Source organism: Sinohyriopsis cumingii, chromosome 5, assembly GCF_028554795.1.
Source record: "Sinohyriopsis cumingii isolate HCF-2022 chromosome 5, ASM2855479v2, whole genome shotgun sequence".
NCBI lineage: Eukaryota > Metazoa > Mollusca > Bivalvia > Unionida > Unionidae > Sinohyriopsis > Sinohyriopsis cumingii.
Window position 1 is genome coordinate 121,173,002 of NC_142965.1, and position 23,231 is coordinate 121,196,232.

Below are 23,231 nucleotides of genomic sequence, written 5' to 3' on the forward strand. Positions count from 1 at the left end.
CACATTACTGGCTATATCATTTGCCAAAGACGCACAGGGGACGAAGACACAGGCTGGACTGGCCTAGTATCGAGTCATTGACCCTTGGAGTCAGACGCCCTACCAACTCAGCTATCGCGGCTTCTACGATATTGGAGGAAAACTCATGGATTGGATTAATGATTGCATATATTGTTCGTCAATTGAAATAAATTATTTTGAAATAAATTATTTTAATCTCAAACTTCACAAAATATATGTCATATAAGAAAGAAAGAAAAAACATTTTGGTAATTTTCTTAGTAATGTGTACACTAATTATGACTCAGTATGATTTGTTAAAATGGCCAATTCTAGTTGAGACATGAGGGACACACTAATAGCTATTACAAATAGCTATTAGCTATTACAAGCTATTACCAATAGCTATTAGCTATTAGCTGTTATAAGGTATTACCAACAGTTATTAGCTACTAGAAGCTACTACCAAATAGTACATTTATAACCAACAAGACCAAAATTCATCTGATATTTAGACCGTGCAGAAAAGGGTCTATTCAATGACATGACTGAAGTGCCCAAATGGTCATATCGAATTTGTAAAAATTGACGATATGAGAAGGAAAACAATAAAGGAAGAAAGAAAAAAAATGTGAACAAAGAAACACCACCTCTACATGTATTCTTTTTGATGTTATTGAACATAAAATACTCTTAGCTGTCTGAATACATTGATATAAATACGATAAACACTAAACTCGGAAACGCTCATGTTTTCCACCAGCCTTTTTATAACCCTATCAATCTGCAGACCGGTGACAATCCATGCTTTTCGACCTTGGCGAGAGACGGATCTCATGGTAAAACTACTAGATCATTGAAACAATCTAAGTTTCAAACTCGTTTAACTCTGGTCTTGCTAAGATCAGTAACTCTGCTAATGAAATGTCAAACTCGTTTAACTCTGGTCTTGCTAAGTTCAGTAACCGTGCTAATGAAATGTTTATTTTAAAGCTGTAATGACATCTATTTTAATGTATATGAAGCCTATGGAGCCAATCTTATGCGATCTCTGTTTGGATAAAACTCATTTTCTGCAGCAGAATGAGAATACTTACATCAGAGTTTCACCAGAGTGTTTAAAGAAATAAAGATAAATATGTTTGCTATTGAAACACTCATCACGCAATCTATGTATCTAGCTCCCTCCAGCACCCAGCTGATCTAAAACAATTCAACTCTCAGTAAAAGTTTGATTTTGAGTTTTCAAAAGCTTTAAGGCTTTATAAATCTGCAGGAATGTAAGAATAAAACTTTGCAGGAAGTTATATAACGAGGTGTAAGCAACACTTGTTTTCTTGGGAAAGCGTAAGAACTGTCAAGAAAGCGCGAGTCAATCAGAAAATGTACGATTTACAAAGATTGCTTCTGCTGGCGAATGATAAGTTTATATGACATTCAGAGACTCGAGGTATGGTACTTCATTTTGGAATCATCAGTCTGAAAAGATGTTATTTGTGCCCTCACATATTTGAAACCAGTCCTTGTAAACACTTTAATAATTCAATATTTATTCATGTGCTTATAGAAGAGTATTCTGCGTCAAGAGATTGATAACCCGTTTCTTCAAAATCATCGTTCAATTCTGCATCCAGAGCAGTCTTCAGTTCTGACCAGAAAAGCCTGTTTTTTGTGCTTTGTCGAGCCCACTCGATTGGTTTTGAGGTCCGGAAGAGATGCTGTACAGATTTTTTCATATGTTTGGTGTCTATGCCTTCCAAAAGGACCGGAATCATGAAGTGTGGACCTAACTTGACAGCTCGCGCTTGGGCCACATTTAGTTGGTATGTACACCACTGACATGCTGTAAAGTTCTTGGACAAGACAAAGATGACTGTCTTACTTTTATAGATGTTATCAACGATCTCATCACATCTTGCCACGCCCGGGACCGAATCGCGATCTCTGGTGTAAACTTTATATTTAGCTTCTTCCAAGTCTTTTAAAAGGTCGTGGATGACCCAGGCGCTGTCTTTTTCAGCGTAGGCCACGTAGGAGTTGTACTCGAACGTATATGTTAGTGGATGGTATCTATCATACCTTTTTTGGCGGTGCATCTGGTGAAGAAACAGTTTAATTTCCCATCTGTAGATGTACCCTACAACGAGGAAGACTGTGAAGACCACGCAAATAGAGACGGAACAGATAACACTTAATACAAGTTGATATTTGGTATTTTTGCAATGGGTTGGTTTGGCATCTTTCAAAAGTATTTTATACAATGGCTGTGGTTTGTAACACCAATACTGGTCAGGATATCGAGATATTAGATTCGTTTTGTTGGGGTCGCTTAGCACATCGTTTATCCATTTCCGCAACTTGACTATCTCACAGTCACATATAAAATAGTTGTAAGCAAAGTCAAACGTTTCTAGGCTCTTGAGCGTGGCTGGAGGGAGAGGAGGTACTGGAAAATTACTGATGAGATTGTCAGATATGTTTAAATACTCTAAGTTTCTGACATTCTGAAAGGCTTCGGCCGAAAACTGTTCAATCTTATTCCTATATAAATCCAGATATCTTAAATTAGGAAAGTGACCAAGAAAGTCGTCCGGTAAAAGACGAAGATAAACATTTCTCATAATCAAGGTTTCCAAGCGTGATAATTTAGTTAGTTTTTTGTAACCGTCACTGCCAAAGTCATTATCGGACACATCTAATGACGTCAAGTTAGGTAAATAATGTAAAATGTTCTCGTCAACTTCCTTATGGTGTTCGAAGTTCAGCCCGTTTCCGCTTAGATCTAAGCGTTGTAGTGAATCGCTTTTGAGAGTTTCCTTTCGTATTCTCTTCAAGGAGAAACGCATTTCACTTAAGATTAACGTTATCAAGGAGGTCAAGCCTGTAAAACTGTTATTGTTGGTAATGTCTTCCATGTCATTTCTGCTCAGATTTAAGGTTTCAAGCGTCTTAAGGCAGTTCCAGTTCTGGGAATAAGGAACAATTATTTGATTCCAGGATAGATCAAGATTCTTGAGGTTGTTGTAATGTGTTTCCCCAGTATTGTGATCACAGAAAATTGGAGGAAATATATTAATCTGGTTGTGAGACAGGTTGAACAGTTCTAAGGTCGGAATTCCTGAACTAAGATTAATCTTATTGATCCAATTGCCGTGCAAATCAAGATGGACGAGTTTCGTGAAATTTTCTAAAACATTGTCTTCGAATTCTTGCATTTTGTTTTCACGCATGCTGAGATGGGTAAGGTGTCTACCTTCGAAGTATGTAAAGATTTCTTGCACCCCATTCTGTAGAAAAAAACGGTCTAACTTTAGTTTACGAAGCGGAGCTCTGTTAAGGCTACCAATGGCTCTTTGAATTGATTGGAGATTTTCCCTCTGGTTGGAAACAATTTTATTGAAACTCAAATCCAGAACTTCCAGTTTTGTTAGATTTGTAAATACATCCCCCACAAACAGCGTAATTTTGCAGTCCCTCAGGCTCATGTGTGTTAAAGTTTCAAAGGAACACGAAAGATTGCTGGTTTCATTAATGCTCAGGGTGTTTATATTACTGCTTGAAAGATTTAAATGTGTTATGCCACAAGGGATGCGTGGAATATATGTTAGATTCCGATCATGACAGCTGACTCTGCTTTTCGTGCAATTGCAGTTCGCTGGACATGTAACATTTTTGCACTCCACCTGGCAAGGGCTGACCTGGACTGTTTCATATTCTTTCACGAGAAATAGAACGAGTATGGCAACGTATCCGAAAAAGAACAATACCTGGCCCATCTTATATCTCTTGTCAGTACTGCGTCTGAAACAGAACGAAAAACATTGAAAATGTATGTTCGTATTTGACCTCTTTCCCAGCCATGTATTTCTAAAGATAACTCACAACACCTATCGATTCTTTTCGACTAATCCGGAACGGGGAATGAAAAGAAACTTCCAAACTTCATGTATGTATGTATGTATGTATGTATGTATGTATGTATGTATGTATGTATGTATGTATGTATGTATGTATGTATGTATGCATGCATGCGTGTGTGTGTGTGTGTGTGTGTGTGTGTATGTATGTATGTATGTCTGTATGCATGTATGTATGTATGTATGTATGTATGTATGTATATGTATGTATGTATGTATGTGTGTATGTATGTATGTATGTCTGTGTGTATGTATGTATGTATGTGTGTATGTATGTATGTATGTATGTATGTATGTGTGTGTGTGTGTATGTATGCATGCATGCATGTATGTATGTATGTATGTATGTATGTATGTATGTATGTGTGTGTGTGTATGTATGTATGTATGTGTGTGTATGTATGTATGTATGTATGTGTGTGTGTGTGTGTGCGTGCGTGCGTGCGTGTGTGTGTATGTATGCTTGATTGTGTGTGAATAGGCCTGCTTGAACATGGTTATTATGTCCATTGGCTTATTTTAACCCCCTAATTACTCAATGGTGTAACGTTCTTTTGATGAGCAAATCTATGTAGTAATATCGTCCAATAAAATTCTGAATTTTTGTTTTTTTTCTTCTCAAAAATAAGAGACAATACCGCTTAAAGTTCGACATCTTCTTGCGTTAATTTTATATTTGTTCCGGTAATTCCCCTTGTTACGGTAAATCTAGGGACTGGACTTCGACGGAAAACAAAGCAAGAAGCATGACTGCGATGTCTGGATTAAGTACATCGTTTAAGTATCTAAAAGTATATAAGATCATTTATTCATTCACAAGTCAAGCAGTCTTACCATTCCTAATCTAATTCAAACATGCATTTGACATTATTAAAATGCACCTCCTTATTATATATGAGGCAGAATTACAGAAAGCAGAATTACATTTAAAAAAAAAACATCGTGAAAAGTAATATCCCGCTGTTTCAAATTAAAAACAAAATGTAAATTAAGTTGAGCTGTCTTAGATTCAGACCGTAGCAAAAATACACAGCATTGTGCAGTGCTGCTGTTAATGCTGAAAAACTAGATGTAGATAGACCGCTCTATCAATGGCAGCGCAATTTCGCTCACTTTTGTTTTTTTTATATTAAAAAAACAAAGTCAATTTTAAACAAATCAGAAGAATATTTTTATTCATTATGACAAAAATATAATTCTCTCGCTCTTGTCCCGTCTCACATATGTATGCATATTTGTATTGTGTCTTTGTACCGAAATAACCTTACAACCAAAAACGTTCCATTATTTGTGTTCATGATATGCGTGTTGGCAAATGTTCAATACGTTTTGGTATGTATATTTAATATGTATTGTGTGCTTGACCTTTGTCAGTAACTGGGGGTAGTAGTTTGGGACAAACTGACTATTTCATTTATTTTAATTATGTTTACTTGGATGTAAGTTCAGGACATTGTTTTTTTTTTTATTTACTCCCTTGGAAATTTTATGATCTACCTGATTTTCGTCAGATTGTTTGCTAAACTTAAAGTAAACAGACCTGACATTTTTGACACATTTGATGGAAATTTCAATTGGAAATTCCCTAAGTTCAGGATATTTTGTTGTTTCATAAGTCAGGTGTCATTCTATACATATAGAGGACCAAAACATACAATTATTCATTCTTATCTTAATATCAGTCGTTGTGGAATCAATTTAAGTTGGTACATTGACACATTCAAGACTATTGGTACACCAATGCATTCAGGACTATTTGAATTCATTCGGAACACTCTATACTTTCAGCTTGTAATATAGCTTTTATGATTATTTGGAAGTTCGTTCACAATACTGTTAATTCCTCCTAAAGTTTCATTTTATAACTTAGAGAATGTAATCATTTCTTGATTTAACTAGTAGGTTTTGCTTTTCTGTTACTTAGTTTATGACCACAGAGTCGTTACATGTTTGCATATTTACTTGAAAGTTGAAAATAAAAATCGATTTTTGTCTCAACTCTGTAACAACATTGATCTTAATCTATTAGTTGCCCTAAGGTAACGGTGCGGAACGAAAGAGCAAGGAGACACTATATTCATCCAAATTTCGATATAAAATGTAAAAATCCCTTTCATATATTCTATGCTTAACTTTAGTATTCACGTTTGTTTTATGTATTAGCTCCCAATAACCAAAAATCATTTCGGATTACGGCCGGCTGGAGAGACGAGTTACAAACGCAGATGAATGATCATGCCATTTTCCGTCGTGCATTGGGGGATATGGATGCATAAAAAATAAATGAATACAGTCAAACTCTAAAGTTAAAGTCAAAATTTAAGCTAAGAGATCAGATTTTATCACGATATGCGGACCAACATGAATCCAATGTTTTCCATTCTCTTTACATGTACGTGGTGGCCGTAATATAGAAGATAGTATTAATATCAAAGTCGATATCACTCCCATGGTCGTCTTGTTTGGCCTGTTGCTGGTATCTCTCCCTCTCCCTGCACCCCTCCCCCAATCCTACTTCCATGAATGTACAAATTTTAAGTACTCTCTCATTATAACGATATCATTCGGAGACAAAACATACCGCCTTGTAGCCAGATAGTCTTATAATGGAGTACATGACTCGTATGATAAAATATACATTTCCATTAAAGGACGCGACGTATTCACGTCAAGTTGCTGTTCTGATATAGCCAGGCACTCGGTGCTATGTACCCATAATCATCAAAACTGAATTTCTGTATGTTTCTGACATTTAAATATAAAGAATGCAGTTTACTGCATAGAAAAATATTTATTACTACAAATATTAAAAAAGCAGGAGAAGAAACCTAACGCCGACATTAAGGAGGGAAAGTTAATGATAATGTTCATAAGCATATTCTTCTAATTGTTTTGATGACATGTCCGTCAAGTGCTTCACCTGCGAGATTTTCTGATGATCTTTCGAACAGATACTTTCTTCAATTTCAGAAGTTCAAATTTGCCTTCATTAAATAAAGTTTTAAAGTTTTATCTCAATTAAAGAAGCATTTAAATTGTTGCTATATTTTGCTGCATAATGACTTTTCATGACATACATGTATTTGATGATGGCTAAGGTATCATTGTGCTGGACCTATTCATAGTAATAGCGGAATATGAAGTGTTTGTGGTGTCACCCTCCTTGTTTCTTTGGTCAAGTACATGTATAAAAGGTACCAGTAATAATTACCTGTTCATTAACTTATCTACCGTGAGCGCTAGCTAATATCTTTTAGTAAAATGACAACCTGATACAGTTTTAATTTCCAATAATGATCAAGTGACAAAGATGATTATATTCCATATAATAATTAGCTGAAGGTGAAAATTTTCAACCAGATACGATACGTCCATTTTGAAACTAAATACAGGTGCATCATATTTTAAACGTTTGTTTCTCCTGCCACATTTGTTACCTTTTGCCCTTAATAATTCTTCAAATGTGAAAGATGTTTCTGTTTTAACATTTAACATATTATTGGTTCTGTCATGCCGATGAAATCGGAGATAAATGCCTTTTCTAAAGACAACAATGAGACAGTCGATCCGGCTGGCCTGCCGGGAATTGAACAGGCGACCCTTGGATTACGAGTCTGGTGTTTACCTACCAAATTACAATGACTATCTCAAATGTGAAAGAAATATGGCAAAACCTCCAGTTACAGTCACCCCTGAAATGAGATCATTCCTCATTAATAAACACAGTCATTCCCATTTGCAAGGTCACTAAGCAAACCTGTCCAGTGTAACATGACCACCTGAAACGTAAGTCTACCTTTATAATTCTTATTGGTGGGTCTTAACTTGGAAATGTTATTGCAGTGTTTTCACACATTGAAGGAGACCAAATCAAAACTCTGTTAGTGCAAACTTGGATGAAGTTCATTTGCAATTTTGGTTCTACTGTTATGTGCCAACCCACCCACCCACCCCCACCGTCCGATCCCGAGTAAAAAATGGCTCATGAAGTTCATCCCAGAAGAAGCAAAGAAGGGTAAGCTAAGGTCAAGAAGGATTAATACGTTCATATCACCTGAAAATTAAAGGTAGGAAATAAATTCTTGTGAAATGTTTACTGGTCGGAATAACATACGTATGGACGGACATACGTATGGACGGACATACACACTTGGAGATGAAATTAATATTAAGATTATTACAATTTAAAAATAAACGTAATATAAAAATAGTAAGCGGGATTCAGATTTGCATTTTAAAAAAATGCGTGACCTCTGGGTTTGTGGGCACAATGCTGGTTTAATCGGTCATTATTAATGAAGGATATCATGAAATTATGTCAGTATGAGTATCAAATTTAAAGACTTTGCATGGTTAGTATTACAGCATTTAATGTATGATTTAACCTTCAGAAACAATTGTCAGTTAAAGAAGAAAGTCTAGTCCATGCCAAAGTACTCTAAAAGTCTTTAAATTTGATACTCATGCTGATGTAATTTCATGATATCCTTCATTAATAATGACCGAGTAAATCATCAGTTTAGAAATTCCGTATCAAATGGGATGCAGTGAAACAGCGGTGGAAATTATCGCGAGCTTTTAACTATGATTAGTAATTACAGTAATTTTGCACCTAGCGTTTGGCGGATGTGTGAAATGCTAATTGTTATTATTCTGTTAGTGCGGGCGGAGATTGACAAAAAAAAACAACCCATAGTATAACCGGTTTATGCAATCAAAGTATCGGGATGCTATCTACTGACGGTGTTTTTAGGGGTTACGTTAACTCAGTTACTATTTCTAGCTTTATTCGAGTTTAGTAATGGTTTGTTGATTATGAGGAGTCGGTTTTGTGAAGATCAGGCGTAATAATGTGTTTGGGACGTGTTTTGTATTATATGGCCTGAAGTTCTAATATGGACTAATAAATCACACAAATGTTAAACAATAAGAACCATGTAAGTGTGAAATTAGAGTTATTAGAATTAGAATTAGGGGGTGCGTGGCCTGGGCCTGACGTCCCGCTTGCCAAAGGAAAGTGAAGCGTCTCTCATAGCCTCTCCTTCCCAGGTGTAGTGATCGCCGCAGGACCACTGTCTCGCTCTGCGGGGCAGGAGGTTACTTGCATATGGCCTCTCCTACACTATTGTGTCCACAGCAGCACCTTCACGCGGTGCCCCCTGTTTTTAACAGAGCCTGCTGTGTGGCGCGACCGAGTACCCGGCGGTATAACTGGGTGGGCAGACTGGGCTCATTAGCCTTGGCAGGCAACCAGTCTAAGAGAAGGGAAACTCTGACCCCAAACCCGGGCAGATGAAGCTCGTTAGCCTTGTCAGGCAGTTCATCTAGGAGAAGGAAACTCTGATTCAAAACCAACCAAGTCCCATCCATTGGATTATGGCTCCACTGCCTTGTGGATATCTTCGGGAGAAGGAAAGGCTATGGGAGTAAACCCAGACAGAAAATCAGGAGTGGAGCCCCTAAGGCGGCTGGGGGTCGACTACGACCTCCTTCCGGCAGCTCCTGCATCCAAACTGGTGCCAAATGTCATGCTCAGCATTCCTTTGGACCCCACCAGCAAGGACGAGAGGGGGATCCTGACGTCTGGGCAGCCCAGGATCTCCATACTCCACGCCCAGGCTTGCGCCCTGGAGAGGACACTCCAGTCTCGCTACTGAGTGAGGAAAGAACACGGAAGCTGACAGTTTACGGGTTATAAGTCCCACCCGATTGGCGTAGGGAAGGGGCGCCACGGGTCAGCTTTGACGGTGGGAGGGATCATCGTGTCCCACTGGCCAACTATCGCCCGCCTCAAGCCGGGAAGCCCCCGGTCAATAAGGTGTTGACCCGCCATCGTCTGCCTGCTCCAGTGGGTGTCTGGAGCTCAGTGTGTTGTTCAGCATGACAAGCAGACGGTAATTCCACACCAGACAAAAGAAACAAGAAACCAATAAAGAAGACTCCAGCTCTTCGATTTGCAAGCTGGAATGTGCGCACCATGTGTACAGGCATCTCCGACGACCTCAGAGAAGTGGACGACACCAGAAAGACGGCCATCATCGATAGAGAACTCACCAGACTAAATATCAGCATAGCTGCCCTCCAGGAAACCAGGCTCGCCTCTAGTGGCTCCCTCAGAGAGGAAAACTACACCTTCTTCTGGAAGGGTCGAGAACCTGAGGAGCCCCGTCAGCACGGAGTGGGCTTTGCCATCAAAAACAATCTCCTGGCCTCGGTTGAACCTCCCACAGGGGGCACTGAGCGTCTCTTGTCCATCCGCCTCACCACTACTTCAGGTCCTGTCAACATCATCAGTGTCTACGCCCCAACCCTCACGTCATCAGAAGATGTGAAGGATCAGTTCTATGGGCAGCTGGACAAACAGATCAAAGGATGCCCCAAAAATGAACCACTATTCCTCCTCGGCGACTTTAATGCCAGAGTAGGTGCGGACCAGGAGTCCTGGCCTACCTGCCTCGGATATCATGGCACTGGAAAGACCAACGAAAACGGCCAGAGACTGCTGGAGCTATGCACCTACCATGGCCTGTGCATCACAAACACCTTCTTCAAGTGTAAGCCACAACACAAAGTGTCATGGAAACACCCCAGATCGCATCACTGGCACCAACTCGACTTGGTCATCACCAGGCGCTCTGCCCTTAACAGCGTCCTCTCCACCAGAACCTACCACAGTGCAGACTGTGACTCCGACCATGCCCTTGTGAGCAGCAGAGTGCGACTACAGCCACACGCGCTACACCGCTCAAAACCAAAAGGACGTCCTCGCATAAACACTGCACAGATGTCAGTCCCTGCCAAGGTGGAGGAGTATGTGTCTGCCCTGAACAAGGCTCTCCAGGACCTGCCTGAGGATGACGCTACAGCCAAGTGGAACGCCATGAAGGGTGCCATCTACAGTACAGCTATGTCAACGTTTGGCAAGAAGGAACGACCCAGCCAGGACTGGTTCAATGCACACCTATCAAGGATGGAACCACAAATCGAGGAGAAACGAAAAGCCTTCATAGCTTACAAAAAATGCCCTAATGAACGGACGCTTGCTGCTCTCAGAAGTGCCCGAAGTAACACCCAACGCATTGCTAGACAGTGTGCGAACGAGTACTGGCAACAACTGTGTGAAGGAATCCAGCGCAGTGCCGAGTCCGGACACATCCAAGGCATGTACAGTGGCATCAAGAAGGCTCTAGGCCCTACAGTGAAAGGGGTCGCTCCCCTGAAATCCCTGACGGGAGAGAAGATCACAGACCGTGGGCAACAGATGGCCAGATGGGTGGAGCACTACTCAGAACTATACTCCCGAGAAACGTCAGTCACTGATGCAGCCCTCAGCAGCATAAAGAATCTGCCCACCATGGAAGAGCTCGACAAAGTGCCAACCTTAGAGGAGCTCAGCAAAGCAATCGACTGCCTTCCAAACGACAAAGCACCAGGTAGTGACAGCATCCCGCCCGAAGCTATCAAACGTGGAAAACCAGCATTGATTAAACCACTGCACGACCTACTTTGCAGCTGCTGGGAGGAAGGAGTAGTCCCCCAAGACATGCGTGATGCCACAATTGTGACCCTTTACAAAAACAAGGGCGACCGCAGTGACTGTAATAATTACAGAGGGATCTCGCTCTTGAGTATTGTTGGTAAAGTGTATGCCCGCATCATACTCAACAGGCTGCAGTTGCTGGCAGACCGTGTGTACCCGGAATCACAGTGCGGCTTCAGAGCAGGCAGGTCGACGACAGACATGATCTTCTCCCTACGACAACTCCAAGAGAAGAGCAGAGAGCAAGGTCAACCACTCTACATGATGTTCATCGACCTCACCAAGGCCTTTGACTTGGTCAGCAGGAAGGGCCTTTTTGAACTTCTGAGTAAGATCGGTTGCCCCCCAAAACTCCTCAGCATGATAATCTCTTTCCATGCAGATATGAAGGGAACAGTCCTGTATGATGGATCATCCTCAACTTCCTTCCCAATTAACAGTGGTGTGAAGCAGGGCTGTGTGCTGGCACCAACACTTTTTTGGGATCTTCTTCTCCCTGCTCCTGTCCTACGCCTTCGACACGTCCACGGATGGCATATATCTACACACCAGGTCTGATGGGAGGCTGTTCAACCTGGCACGACTGCGCTCAAAGACCAAAGTGAGAGCTGTGCTCATCAGGGAGATGCTTTTTGCAGATGACGCAGCTCTTGTGGCCCACACCGAGGAAGCCCTCCAGAGACTGGGAGACCGTTTTGCTGTTGCCTGCACGCAGTTTGGTCTCACAATCAGCTTGGAAAAAACAAACGTCAGCGTGCAAGATACCACCATTGCCCCTTCAATCAAAATCAGCGGTGTCACCCTGGAAGCAGTCAACAACTTTACCTACCTAGGGTCAACCATCAGCAACACTCTCTCGATTGATATGGAGCTGGACAGAAGGCTTGGAAAGGCAAACACCATCATGGCTCGATTAACAAAGAGGGTTTGGGAAAACAACGCGCTGACAGAGCACACCAAGGTCCGAGTCTACCAGGCCTGCGTTCTCAGCACCCTTCTATATGGAAGTGAGACGTGGAGTACCTACATGAGGCAAGAACGCCGGCTCAACTCCTTCCATATACGGTGCCTAAAACGCATCCTGAAAATCAGCTGGCAAGACCGTGTTCCACACAGCGAGATCCTGCAGCTTGCAAGTACCCCCAGCATGTACTCCCTGCTAATTAAACGCCGCCTTCGATGGCTGGGTCACGTCCGACGCATGGAGGATGGAAGGCTGCCAAAGGACATCTTATATGGACAGCTGGCCACTGGCATGAGAAGAGTCGGACGCCCCTCACTCCGTTTCAAAGATGTGTGCAAGAGGGACATGAAGGCATGCAACATTTCACCCGATGGCTGGGAAGAGCTGGCTGAGGACCGAGGCACCTGGAGACTGATGGTAAACAATGGCATATCAGTCGCTGATGCGAGGAGAGGCCAGTTGGCGGTAGAGAAACGTAAGAGAAAGAAGAACGCAACAACAACCACAGTAACGCAGACTTCCCAGTATGTCTGCACCAACTGCAGTAGGGACTGTCACTCACGTATAGGCCTGCACAGCCACAGCAGACGTTGCCAACAGAGACAGACAACACCCCAAGGGCGCTATTCGCATGGTCTTTCGAGACCGAGTCGCCAATGATGATGATGATGAGAGTTCCGTGATGTGTGGTCATTGGGTGATTCGAGAGAATTATTTGTGGTATTTGCGCGTTTAAGAAGCCTTCAGTTCACAACAATTTGTGTCAAAGCCGGGCTCGCGTGGATGTTTTGAATCGCTCGATAGTTGGACTCCTTGTGTATATCATTTGTAAATACTTTTGTAATCTTTTTGTCCTTTATATTTCAAAGTAGTTTAGAGCTGATGCACAGAACTGCGAGTTTTTCTCTCTGTCTAATACTAACTTTTGTCTGTTTTTCTCGGTTCAGGCTTTCACCGCTGATCATACACCCTACGTACACTGTACATAAACATTCATCTTATGTTGTACATAAGAAAAGCGCCATACACAAAGTTTCGAGACGCTGTCTGTTGACTGAGCTTCATGGGAATGCATTAGCTCTGTCACTGTTTAAAGGTTTGTTAGATTTTATTGACTATTTGTTCATTATGGGAAGTTGTAATTAGCCAATTTCTAGGATCAGTATGTAGGTGCCTTTATGATAGGATGGATTGTTTTCACAAAATGGACCCTCCCTAATTTCTTAACATTGGGGAATTATCTGAATATGTTAGGTTGTTCTTTGTACTTGGTATTTAGTTCGTGTTTTGTACTGCATAGTATGAAGAAATAATTTTCGGCTCTGAAAAAATTACTCATAAGTGTGAAATTAGAGTTTCGTGATATAGAGTCATCAGATGATTAGAAAATATTATTTGTACAATTCTTTAAGAACACTTTAGCTGACCACAATAGTTGTCTTGTTGTTCTTATAGAGAGTAGAAGCCTGAACGTCAAAGCCGACCTCACGGAAATATGCTTGATTCGTTCGGTAGTGGGACCCCTTGCGTCTGGCACATGTAAATACTTATGCAACCATTTTTGTCCGCAAAAATGTAAACTAGTTAAGAGCTGATACTCGGACATGTAAACTTTTCTGCCTGACAAATGCCAATTTTTGTCTGATATTCAATTATTGGTTTTATTAAACCCTGACACACTTTGCTATTTATTTGAATTAAGGGACAAAAAAGGGGCTGGAACTGATGCCTATTAAATACTGCACACTAACATCAATTAAGTCGTTAATTCTTCTAATTCCATATTCAAACCAAATCTTATGTTTGTTTTTTTTTTAAAACCCAACAAGATTTAACCTTTACTCTAATATTGTAAATGTGCCATATGGGACACTCTAAAAAATTATTAAGTTAGATAGCCTACCCAAACTTATCACGAATACTCGATCTATCGTCACTTCATGCGCCGGCAGATTTGGGTTTGTGCAGGAGTAATCAGTAGAACAAATAAAAGTGACACTGATCTACAGGCGTATTGTGTTATGGAAGATAATGAGCTTTGTTGTTTGCAGTTTGCCGTGACACATAAGCGAGTATATATGGTAATTAGTGATATCTTAGGACGATGCTTCTAAAATGTGTTCCCATTTTGCATATCTAGTTGTAAGTAGTCTAATTCCAGTGATTTAAAAAACAAATGCTTGTACAAATGCAAGTATATCAATCATTATCAAACCTCCGAAATCGTAATCACCAGTAGCTACTTTTCTTTTGGTATTTGTAATAATTATTCCTCAAAAATTATAAAATATATTATTTAAATTTATAAAATATATTATTAGTTTCGATTACAGTTGTATTTGATGGCTATGTTAAGAATAGAAGGAGACTGTGTAGTCAAGATAACGCTAAATATTTTGCAACTGCGATCATACCAAATGTGTAAGATGCCTAGCTGATTTAATACTTATTTTAATTTCGTTGTTTTCATCAATTATTTCTGCCATTTTTTTCAAGATTAGTTAAAAAAGTTACATTCAGTAATGCAAACTCAATCTCCCCAATTTATTTGATAAGTCTGCCAAAATCTATCTCCACTTTCAACTTTGCTTCCAAGCCAGATAACCTTAGTGTTATCAATTTTGACGCCGAGTCCAGAAAATTTAGAATTTTAAAAATAAAAGACCAAGGGCAGACTATAAGGATTGACTATTCCCATCCAAAATATTCAATTTCATTGTCAGTACTATTACACCAACTCGGCGTCAAAATGCAATGTAAGTGTTATTTTAGTGAGTGGGAGCTGGTGACACGCACTTCTTCAAATCACTGGGCTGAGAACAATTCCTGCTCCATCTTCGCTAGTCAAGGATCGTCAATTGGCGCCATTCCATTTTAACCCTTGGCATATTTAGCTATGACATTAGTAAACTTCTTTTGAGTACAGTAAAAAAAAATGGAAATTAAATGTCAGTCAATTTAACAGAAGAAAATATATATATTTTTCTATCTCGTAATTGCAGGCCCAGCTCTATGATGTGCGGGGTCCAAGGCAGCAAGCGATGAGCGCGGGGCCCCAAGCAAAACAAATTTGCATTGCCTAAAAGAGCGGGGCCCAAGGCGATTGCCTCGTTCGCCTTGCACTAGGGTAATTGCACTCAGTTTAAATTTTAACTGGGTGGAAATACAGTTTCATTTTCTGAGGAAATCAAATACCCAGGCTTTTTTTTTTCTTTCTTCAAAATACAGGCGATTTTTAAAGAGCTATTGAACAAGCAAAAACAAAGCTATGGACCTACTCTGTGTAAGAACAAACAATGAGCACTTTGCAATTAAAGTACAGTTCCAACCGTTTAATCAGAAAACTTAAAATATTTTGCTGTATGTATGTGAAGTTTTGGGGTTCGAAAACACCCAACTCACTGAGCAGTGTATCCCCCAGGGGTGTAAAACTGAGGGTAAAAAAGACCCCTTGGTGTCAGAACTGGGGGTCAAATAAAAAATGTGGGGGTCAAAAATATACTGACAAATTTTCATCCGACTCATACTTTTCAGCTTGAAATAGGATATTGCAACTTGCACAACATACTCTCTCTCTCTCTAAACATACAAATAAACCAACATGCGCAATTAACAAGCAAATGCATTGTCCATTCAAAGAATAATTTTTTAGTTCATTTTTCTTTTAAAATCGTACTTTAAACAGTCTCCTTATAATCTGTTTGATGCAATATTATAGACCAACATATTACATACAAGCCAATACAAAAAGGAAAATAAATCTTTTTAACCGAATGACAGTCAATTTACTGCCTGTCATAAAATGTGTACTATCATCGGTTTCATTGTACTTCGTCCTAGAACAAATTTATCCAAAAATCAAGGAGGCTAATGATTCATCTTGTTTCTAATAAATTACACTTGAACTTTAAGGTCTTTCTTTTATTGCAGCAAAGTTAAAACCAACAAAATCTGCAATGACCCCCTGACTGTAATCCAAATAATGCATTTGTCTCGGCAAGTTTACTGATTTCTTTGTTGTGAAAGAATGTCTTGGGTTATAGTGTTCTCCAGATATCTTGTGGCGAACGAGGGTAGATTTGTTAAAATTCTTAAACCCTGTCACGAAAGGATTTTTCACTTCCGCAGTCTTCGCAATCACGCTATCAGAAGTCACACCGGTAATCCTAATGGATGTGCCATATTCAGGTCAAGGGAATTATTTTCTCCATTTTTCATTAAAGTTTGATCCACAGTTACTCTTTTGTGTTCTGCTTCTTTCACTTTCTTCACTAATTATTTTTAGTGCATGACGTTTTAATCTGGAGATCACTTTCTAGTGCAACAAGCATTGAGGTTAAACATCAAGATGACGTCTTGCTGAGCTCAACGGAACCGGGTGAGAGCTCGCGAGATTAGGTGAAGCTACTCCGTCATAACATTGCCTATGCTAGTCTGGTTCCTTATTTCGTATGTTCCCTGCGTTCCACTCCGCTATACGAATAGAGTAGCCCAACACAAGGAGTAAAGAATGCGGGGAACCAGTCAATGCCTATGCTCGAAGTATACACGATGCCACCCTTCGTCCAACGCATTGGATATTAAATAAATCCTGATCGCATTATGCGAATCCCTTGCGTCAAAAAAAAAAAAAAAAAAAAAAAAAAAAAAAAAAAAAAAAACACGAACAAAATGTGTGCGTCAATTTTCTTCAGCGTGCGTACCTGACGCACAAATGTAAAAAGAAACACTGCAGGCCCGGCCTGTCAACTCACTGAAAATGTTCACACGGAATTCGTAAGATATATAGTGAAATTCGGAAAGAGCACACCAGTTACTTTCCTGTATGCAAAACTTGGCAGGAAACCAACTGACATTTATATTCAATAATAAATGTAAAATACACCACATTTTATTAAAAATGATATAGTATCATGTTGAGCAATATATGTTCTGGCTTTACGTATAAATGGTTTGAACATATAAGAAACATTTTGATTTCAGTTGGAATAATTGATCTTCTAAACCAACAAAGACAAGACAGAAAATGCACCGTGTGCGATAGAGATGACATAGGTGTTGAATTTGTTTGTCTGTGGGGTTTAATTATATATATATATATATATATATATATATATATATATATATATATATATATATATATATATATATATATATATATATGTGTGTGTGTGTGTGTGTGTGTGTGTGTATGTGCATGTGTGTGTAGTATGTGTGTGTATACATACGTTGCTCTTTAATGCAGCCTGCGCGTGAGACAGTAATATCAAAAAAAGGGTTTATTCTATATGGCACGTAAGAATAGCGCTATACGGCAAGTTAGTCTAATAAGCGCTATGTATAGCGATGACAGTGTTAATTCCAGTTACATTACTCGCCTGACATCAGGATGTGTGCAGTGTTGATTATTATTATTTTGTTCCATCGTACAGCCATTTACTACAAACAAACAATGTGTTATTAGTTTATGCAGGCAAAGTAGTCGATGACTGAGTTTTCAGTAGGTATAGCGTTGGAATACGAATTTAAAGGTTGCGAATTCAATACCCACTTAGGCCCTCCTGATTAAGCATATGTCCATTAATATGTTAAAAGTTCCCTTAAAACTAAAACGAAGAACAAAAACAACAAATAATCCACAAACAAAAAAGAAAAAAGAAAAAAGAGAGTTCAGGTAAGATACAGTCATTGTCAGTTGTTGAATGTGACCAGTTGCCAGTCTTTATATTTCAACTGAGAGACTGGTAGGAATACTAGTCACATCGGCCTCCAAACGCAACCACACATGTCACACGTAAGTTTGTCTAATTTAAATAATGTAAGCAACGTTTAATTCGGAGTCCACGCACATAGACAACATCGATATCATCTTATTGAATATCTTACTGGTGACGTAAGAAGCTCTCTCACTGGTTGACTGAATTTCTTGGTATGGACATGATCATCTATTTGCAAGACGTCATTTGTTCAAAATACCATTAAGCTAAACACGCCAGCGGTTGATGTGGAACGAAGTGGATCGACAACACTCGACTAGCGAACATATTTCTGTTCGAATTTCGCAAGCTGTTTACCAACGAAAATTAAGCACTTAACGTATGACAACCACTACAAGTGAATGCATACGTATATCTACTAAAAAGAAGTAGAGAGAGAGAGAGAGAGAGAGAGAGAGAGAGAGAATCTGTTTTATTACTAGGGCATTGGATGCACACTCTCTGTATGTTGGTAAATTATGAGCCATAACGAATATAATTTAAGGAGTGGCCTGATCTGACTCCTTATATTTACATTAAAGTGACAATCTCTTTCAACGCGAGTGATCAACATGAAATGTATATCATAGGTCACAGGCAGCTATATAATAAGCAACAGGGAGGGCGAACAAATCAATATCTGACGTGTCCATTTATGAAAATAAAGCTTCATACAAAAATGAGAAGAAAAAAATGTGAATAACATTAAACAGAAATCTCTAACAGGTTTGAGAATAGAAGGGTGAACAGACAAATTTTGGAGAAAGTCTTCTTTGAAAATAAAACTTCCAACGAAAAAAAAAATACTAGGTCAATAACATCAAACCAAAGCCTCTAACTGATCGAAATTTTCTCTAATTGGGTTAGCTGATTTTGTTACTTTATCTTTGTAGTTCGTGTTTTCAAATTTGTATGCGTGTTTTGTTTACCCGTTGGACACTTAATTTTGGTGGCGCCCTCCCTGCTGCTGTAGTGTGTGAGTAATTAAATCATTATGATATCAATAATGGAATCTCTCACAGCTAGATTAGCTCGAGAGCGATTAGAGGCAATTAAAAATATATTCCAATCCGTGATTCTGTCAGACAAAAATTACAAGTGCGTCAGGAGTCTTGGGTGGAATTTGCAGAAGGTACAGAACAGGTATTTAAACCAAATGTCGAATCACCAAAGAAAAATGTTACAGCAACTGAGGAGGTTCAAAAAGCTCTTGAGACATTGCCTGTTAGCAGCTAAACCATTACCCCCAGCAACCTCCTTAAACACAACATGAAGTCAACGTCATACAAAAGTTAAAACTAACATTATGGATAAATTTACACCGGAAGGTATTACCGATATCAATGACCCAGTTCAATTAATTAATATTGCCGCGTTTGGATATCGTGATAGAGATAAGCATGTAAAATCCGAATATGTTAAAACTTTAAAAGCTGTTGATTGGGTGTATATCGCGTCATTACCAATACTCCACAGATCCCATCTAAGTAAGAGATTAATAGTTTACTATTTTTAACCGGACAGTAGATTAGTATATTGAACAAGATAAGAAGGGAGACAAGAAGAAGAAGAAATGAAGATGGAACTTGAAGAACTAAACAAAAACGGATATTACGCTCAGCGACATGTAATAAAAAAGCAGACAAAACAACAGGTATGGATCCTAGCCCCAGCGTCACTGGAAGTGGTATTGCCACTCAAAGAAGTGGTCTTATTAACTCATTGTTATGTATATTTGATTTGATTATATCTGATCTAATATATATAAATTTATTTCAGTTTAATTGTTTGCTTGTCAGTTTTATTTTTTTTATTATATATTTTTCATTGCAGGCTATTCTAATGTAGATTTATTTACTGGAGATGATACTTGATTCAAAATTAGTAGCAACCACGTAAATAAGTTCTATTTTTATTTTAAAATGATCGGTTGTTGTCGATGTCATGATTGGACTATGTGTTTAAGATGTGAACACTTCTGTTTATTTATTTATTTCTTAGAGTAAAATGATTGGTTTTCGTCAGGGCCACACTGGGTGTATGTGATCTTTAACAAGTACATAATTTCGACGAGATTCTGGAACATTAACACGTGACCCCCCTTTTGCGCTTTGGAATACGATATAACCTTTGTTTTGGAGAGATATTCTCAGTGTGAGTTTGGCTGTTACACTGGAAGTTGTATGTTGTGCTGTTTGGGGTTATTTCAAATTACTTGGATTCAAAAGGATTAATTCTTTTTCCTGGAAAATACGCGTGCTCATATGAAATTCCTGAGCAAAGCCAGCTCTTATAAAAATTTATTCAGATTTCCAAAACTGGAATGATATTTCTTGTTTCTACTTCAACAGTACATATTACAACATACGTCATCGTCTTCCATGTTTGATTCTTTGTTTGGACTCGAACTTGAAATCATTAGAACATTTTGTTATTTGGACTTCTAAAATTTTATTCGTGGATTATTCTTGTATTATTTTTGGATTCGATTCTTAAAACCGTAAGTTCACATTTTTTTCTTCTTTCATATTTACAGAATTTTACCGGGAAATAAATTATTGTATTCTTTTTAAAGCTTGTTGTTTTCACTCTTTCTTGTCTTACTGTTTATTTGATCCTGAACACGTAACATAAGATCATGCTCCAATAATGTTCATGCAGATGTTGAACGACTAGAAATTCTGATTGGCGGAAAACGAGCCGGAATAATTCCACAGAAATTATTAATAAAGCAGTTAATATTTGTCAACGATTATTTACAGGTGGTATCACAGACATTAATGTTTAGCTGTCTCTCATCGATGAAATTGTTGCTGATTACCACAGTGATTGTGGGTATGCAGTTAAATACAGTGACTAAAATAAGATGATTATACATAATGCTCAAGGTGGATCGACTATGGTCAGGGTGATAAATTCGCGATTACCAACGTACAAAGCGATATACGGTGATGGTCTCGGTGATGTTGTTCAGGGTTTATTTAGAAGAATAAGCACAAAAGTAATACTGATTGCAAAGCAACTTGGAATGAAAGTTATTGACGTTGTTCGTGATAAAGGCATTGGTGCTGTTGGTGATGTTGCTAGTAAAGCATTCTCAGCAATCAAGGACAGACCAGCACGATTGATACGACGAAAACCGTAATCAGTACAATTGCCCAGCACTGACGTTATGCCTACAAATGTTAGTAAATTAATCAGGCTGCAAGAAAAAAATTAACACAGTTGGCTGGTAAAGCAGAACAAAATATAGATACAAGTCTGATAGCTAGCAGGAAGCGGTCCTCGTGTTAGACGATAGCAATTATAATAAAATGTTCAAACATATATCTGATTCAGCATTTCACATGGATGCAACAATTCTCAAGGATGAATCTGTAAGTGATTATCAGTATTATTCTTATGAAGCACGACAGCCAAATCAGCGTGGTCGAATTGAGCTGCAAGTTGAGGATACAAACAGATATTTCTTACCCGCTGAAGCATTTATTGAAGTAGAAGGAGAACTTGTAACAGCCGTCGTCGCTAATACACCATACGGAGCTAATATCAGAGTTGATTTTGTTGATAATGGTAACATAGCGTTATTCAAAAGTGCTATATACGTGATTGATGGACAAGAGATTAAATCAATTCAGGATAATGTTGACGTTGCCAAAACGATATTAGGTCTAGCAAGATATTCAGATGATTATACAAGATCAGCTGGTAAGTCAGTTATGTTTGTCAATGATAATTTTGACCAACCTGATGACAGACCACATCTTAAGGTACAAGTAACACGAAATACTTCGACTGATCCACAACCAGCTGGAATGATAGACAGACTCGGCAATGACTTTTCGATATTATATGGAGTCAACGCAAATTACAAGTTCAGATTCACAGCGCGTCGATTAATGCTGAAAGGTGAACGTACAAGCTTTTCGTGTGTAATTCACTTGTCACCTATTTTGGGATTTTGAAGAAATGTTAGAAAGGTCATTTTCGGAGCTAAGCATAAAATTGTATTTGTGAGAAAGGGTGATGACACTGATGCATCTGGCACGAAGGTGGTGGCGTTGCTGATGACAAAGTAATATTATTTAAACTTTCGTTGTTGATGCCGATAATGACTCCATCGCATTCTGACGAACAAAAAATACTTTATTCAGGTGGTAAAAAATATTTTCATGGTTGACGATGTCCACATATAGTGTTCAAAGGGTAGTTGACGGTTTATTTACATGACATATAGCATCACAGCAAGGTGTTTCTGCACCAAGACATATTTATTGCTTTCCAAGATACTGCAAGATTAAACTCTCAAGAACACAGTCCAATGGTATTTGACAGACTTGGAGCTAGTGTAGTTTTCTTATGAAAAAATGAACATCAAGAGCCATCAGAAGAAGTGTTGTTAAATTTTGAGAATGATCATGTTGCACGTGTATATCATCGTTTGATGACATTCATGGTACGTGATAAAAATGTTGATTCTGGTCTACAAATATCACAGCTCGATTTTACAACACTGTATCCGATTTATTACTTTTTGCTGGAACACATGGATTTAATTAGACAATCTGTCGTTGATATACATTTTCGAGCTCGCGTAAACACAGGTGGTGGAGGTAATTACACTGTTTTACTCTCAGACAAAACAATGCTACTTAAAGGTGTTAGTGGACGAATGAATTATCAATGATCCAGTGGAAAATATGTAATTAAATCGCTCATGATATTATAATGTCATATCATCATATTAGTGTCAGTCTGACTCCTGGTCAGATTAAAAACCTACAATCAATATTAAAAGAGAACTGTGGAACAAAAATATCACTAAAATAAGAACTAATCGCAGGAAGTAAAAATAAACTATCACTGAAGGAACGTAAACTCAAGCACTTCAATAACGCCAAACAATTAAATACTGGTGTTAGACTTAATCTTTCTGCGGGTGCCATTAAAGTTGCAGTCAAGACGGGTGGTATATTTCCATTTCTTGCAGCTATACCAGAGATAATAGCCGCTGAAGCCACAGCTGTTGCAAAAGCAGCTGCACTTGGTGATGT

The 23,231-nt window shown here is 38.8% G+C and overlaps 1 protein-coding gene across 1 annotated transcript in view; it reads right to left on the bottom strand.

Annotated features, from left to right (window-relative positions):
* Window positions 1-644: 644 nt before the first annotated feature.
* The window catches only part of LOC149800084 (toll-like receptor 2), a 34,102-nt gene continuing 11,515 nt past the window's right edge, over window positions 645-23,231 (bottom strand). Inside the window, exon 2 of the mRNA XM_089959652.1 lies at window positions 645-3,801. Coding sequence (XP_089815778.1) covers window positions 1,554-3,776 — 2,223 coding nt within the window. The 5' untranslated portion in view covers window positions 3,777-3,801 and the 3' untranslated portion in view covers window positions 645-1,553. The remainder of the gene's footprint in view (window positions 3,802-23,231) is intronic.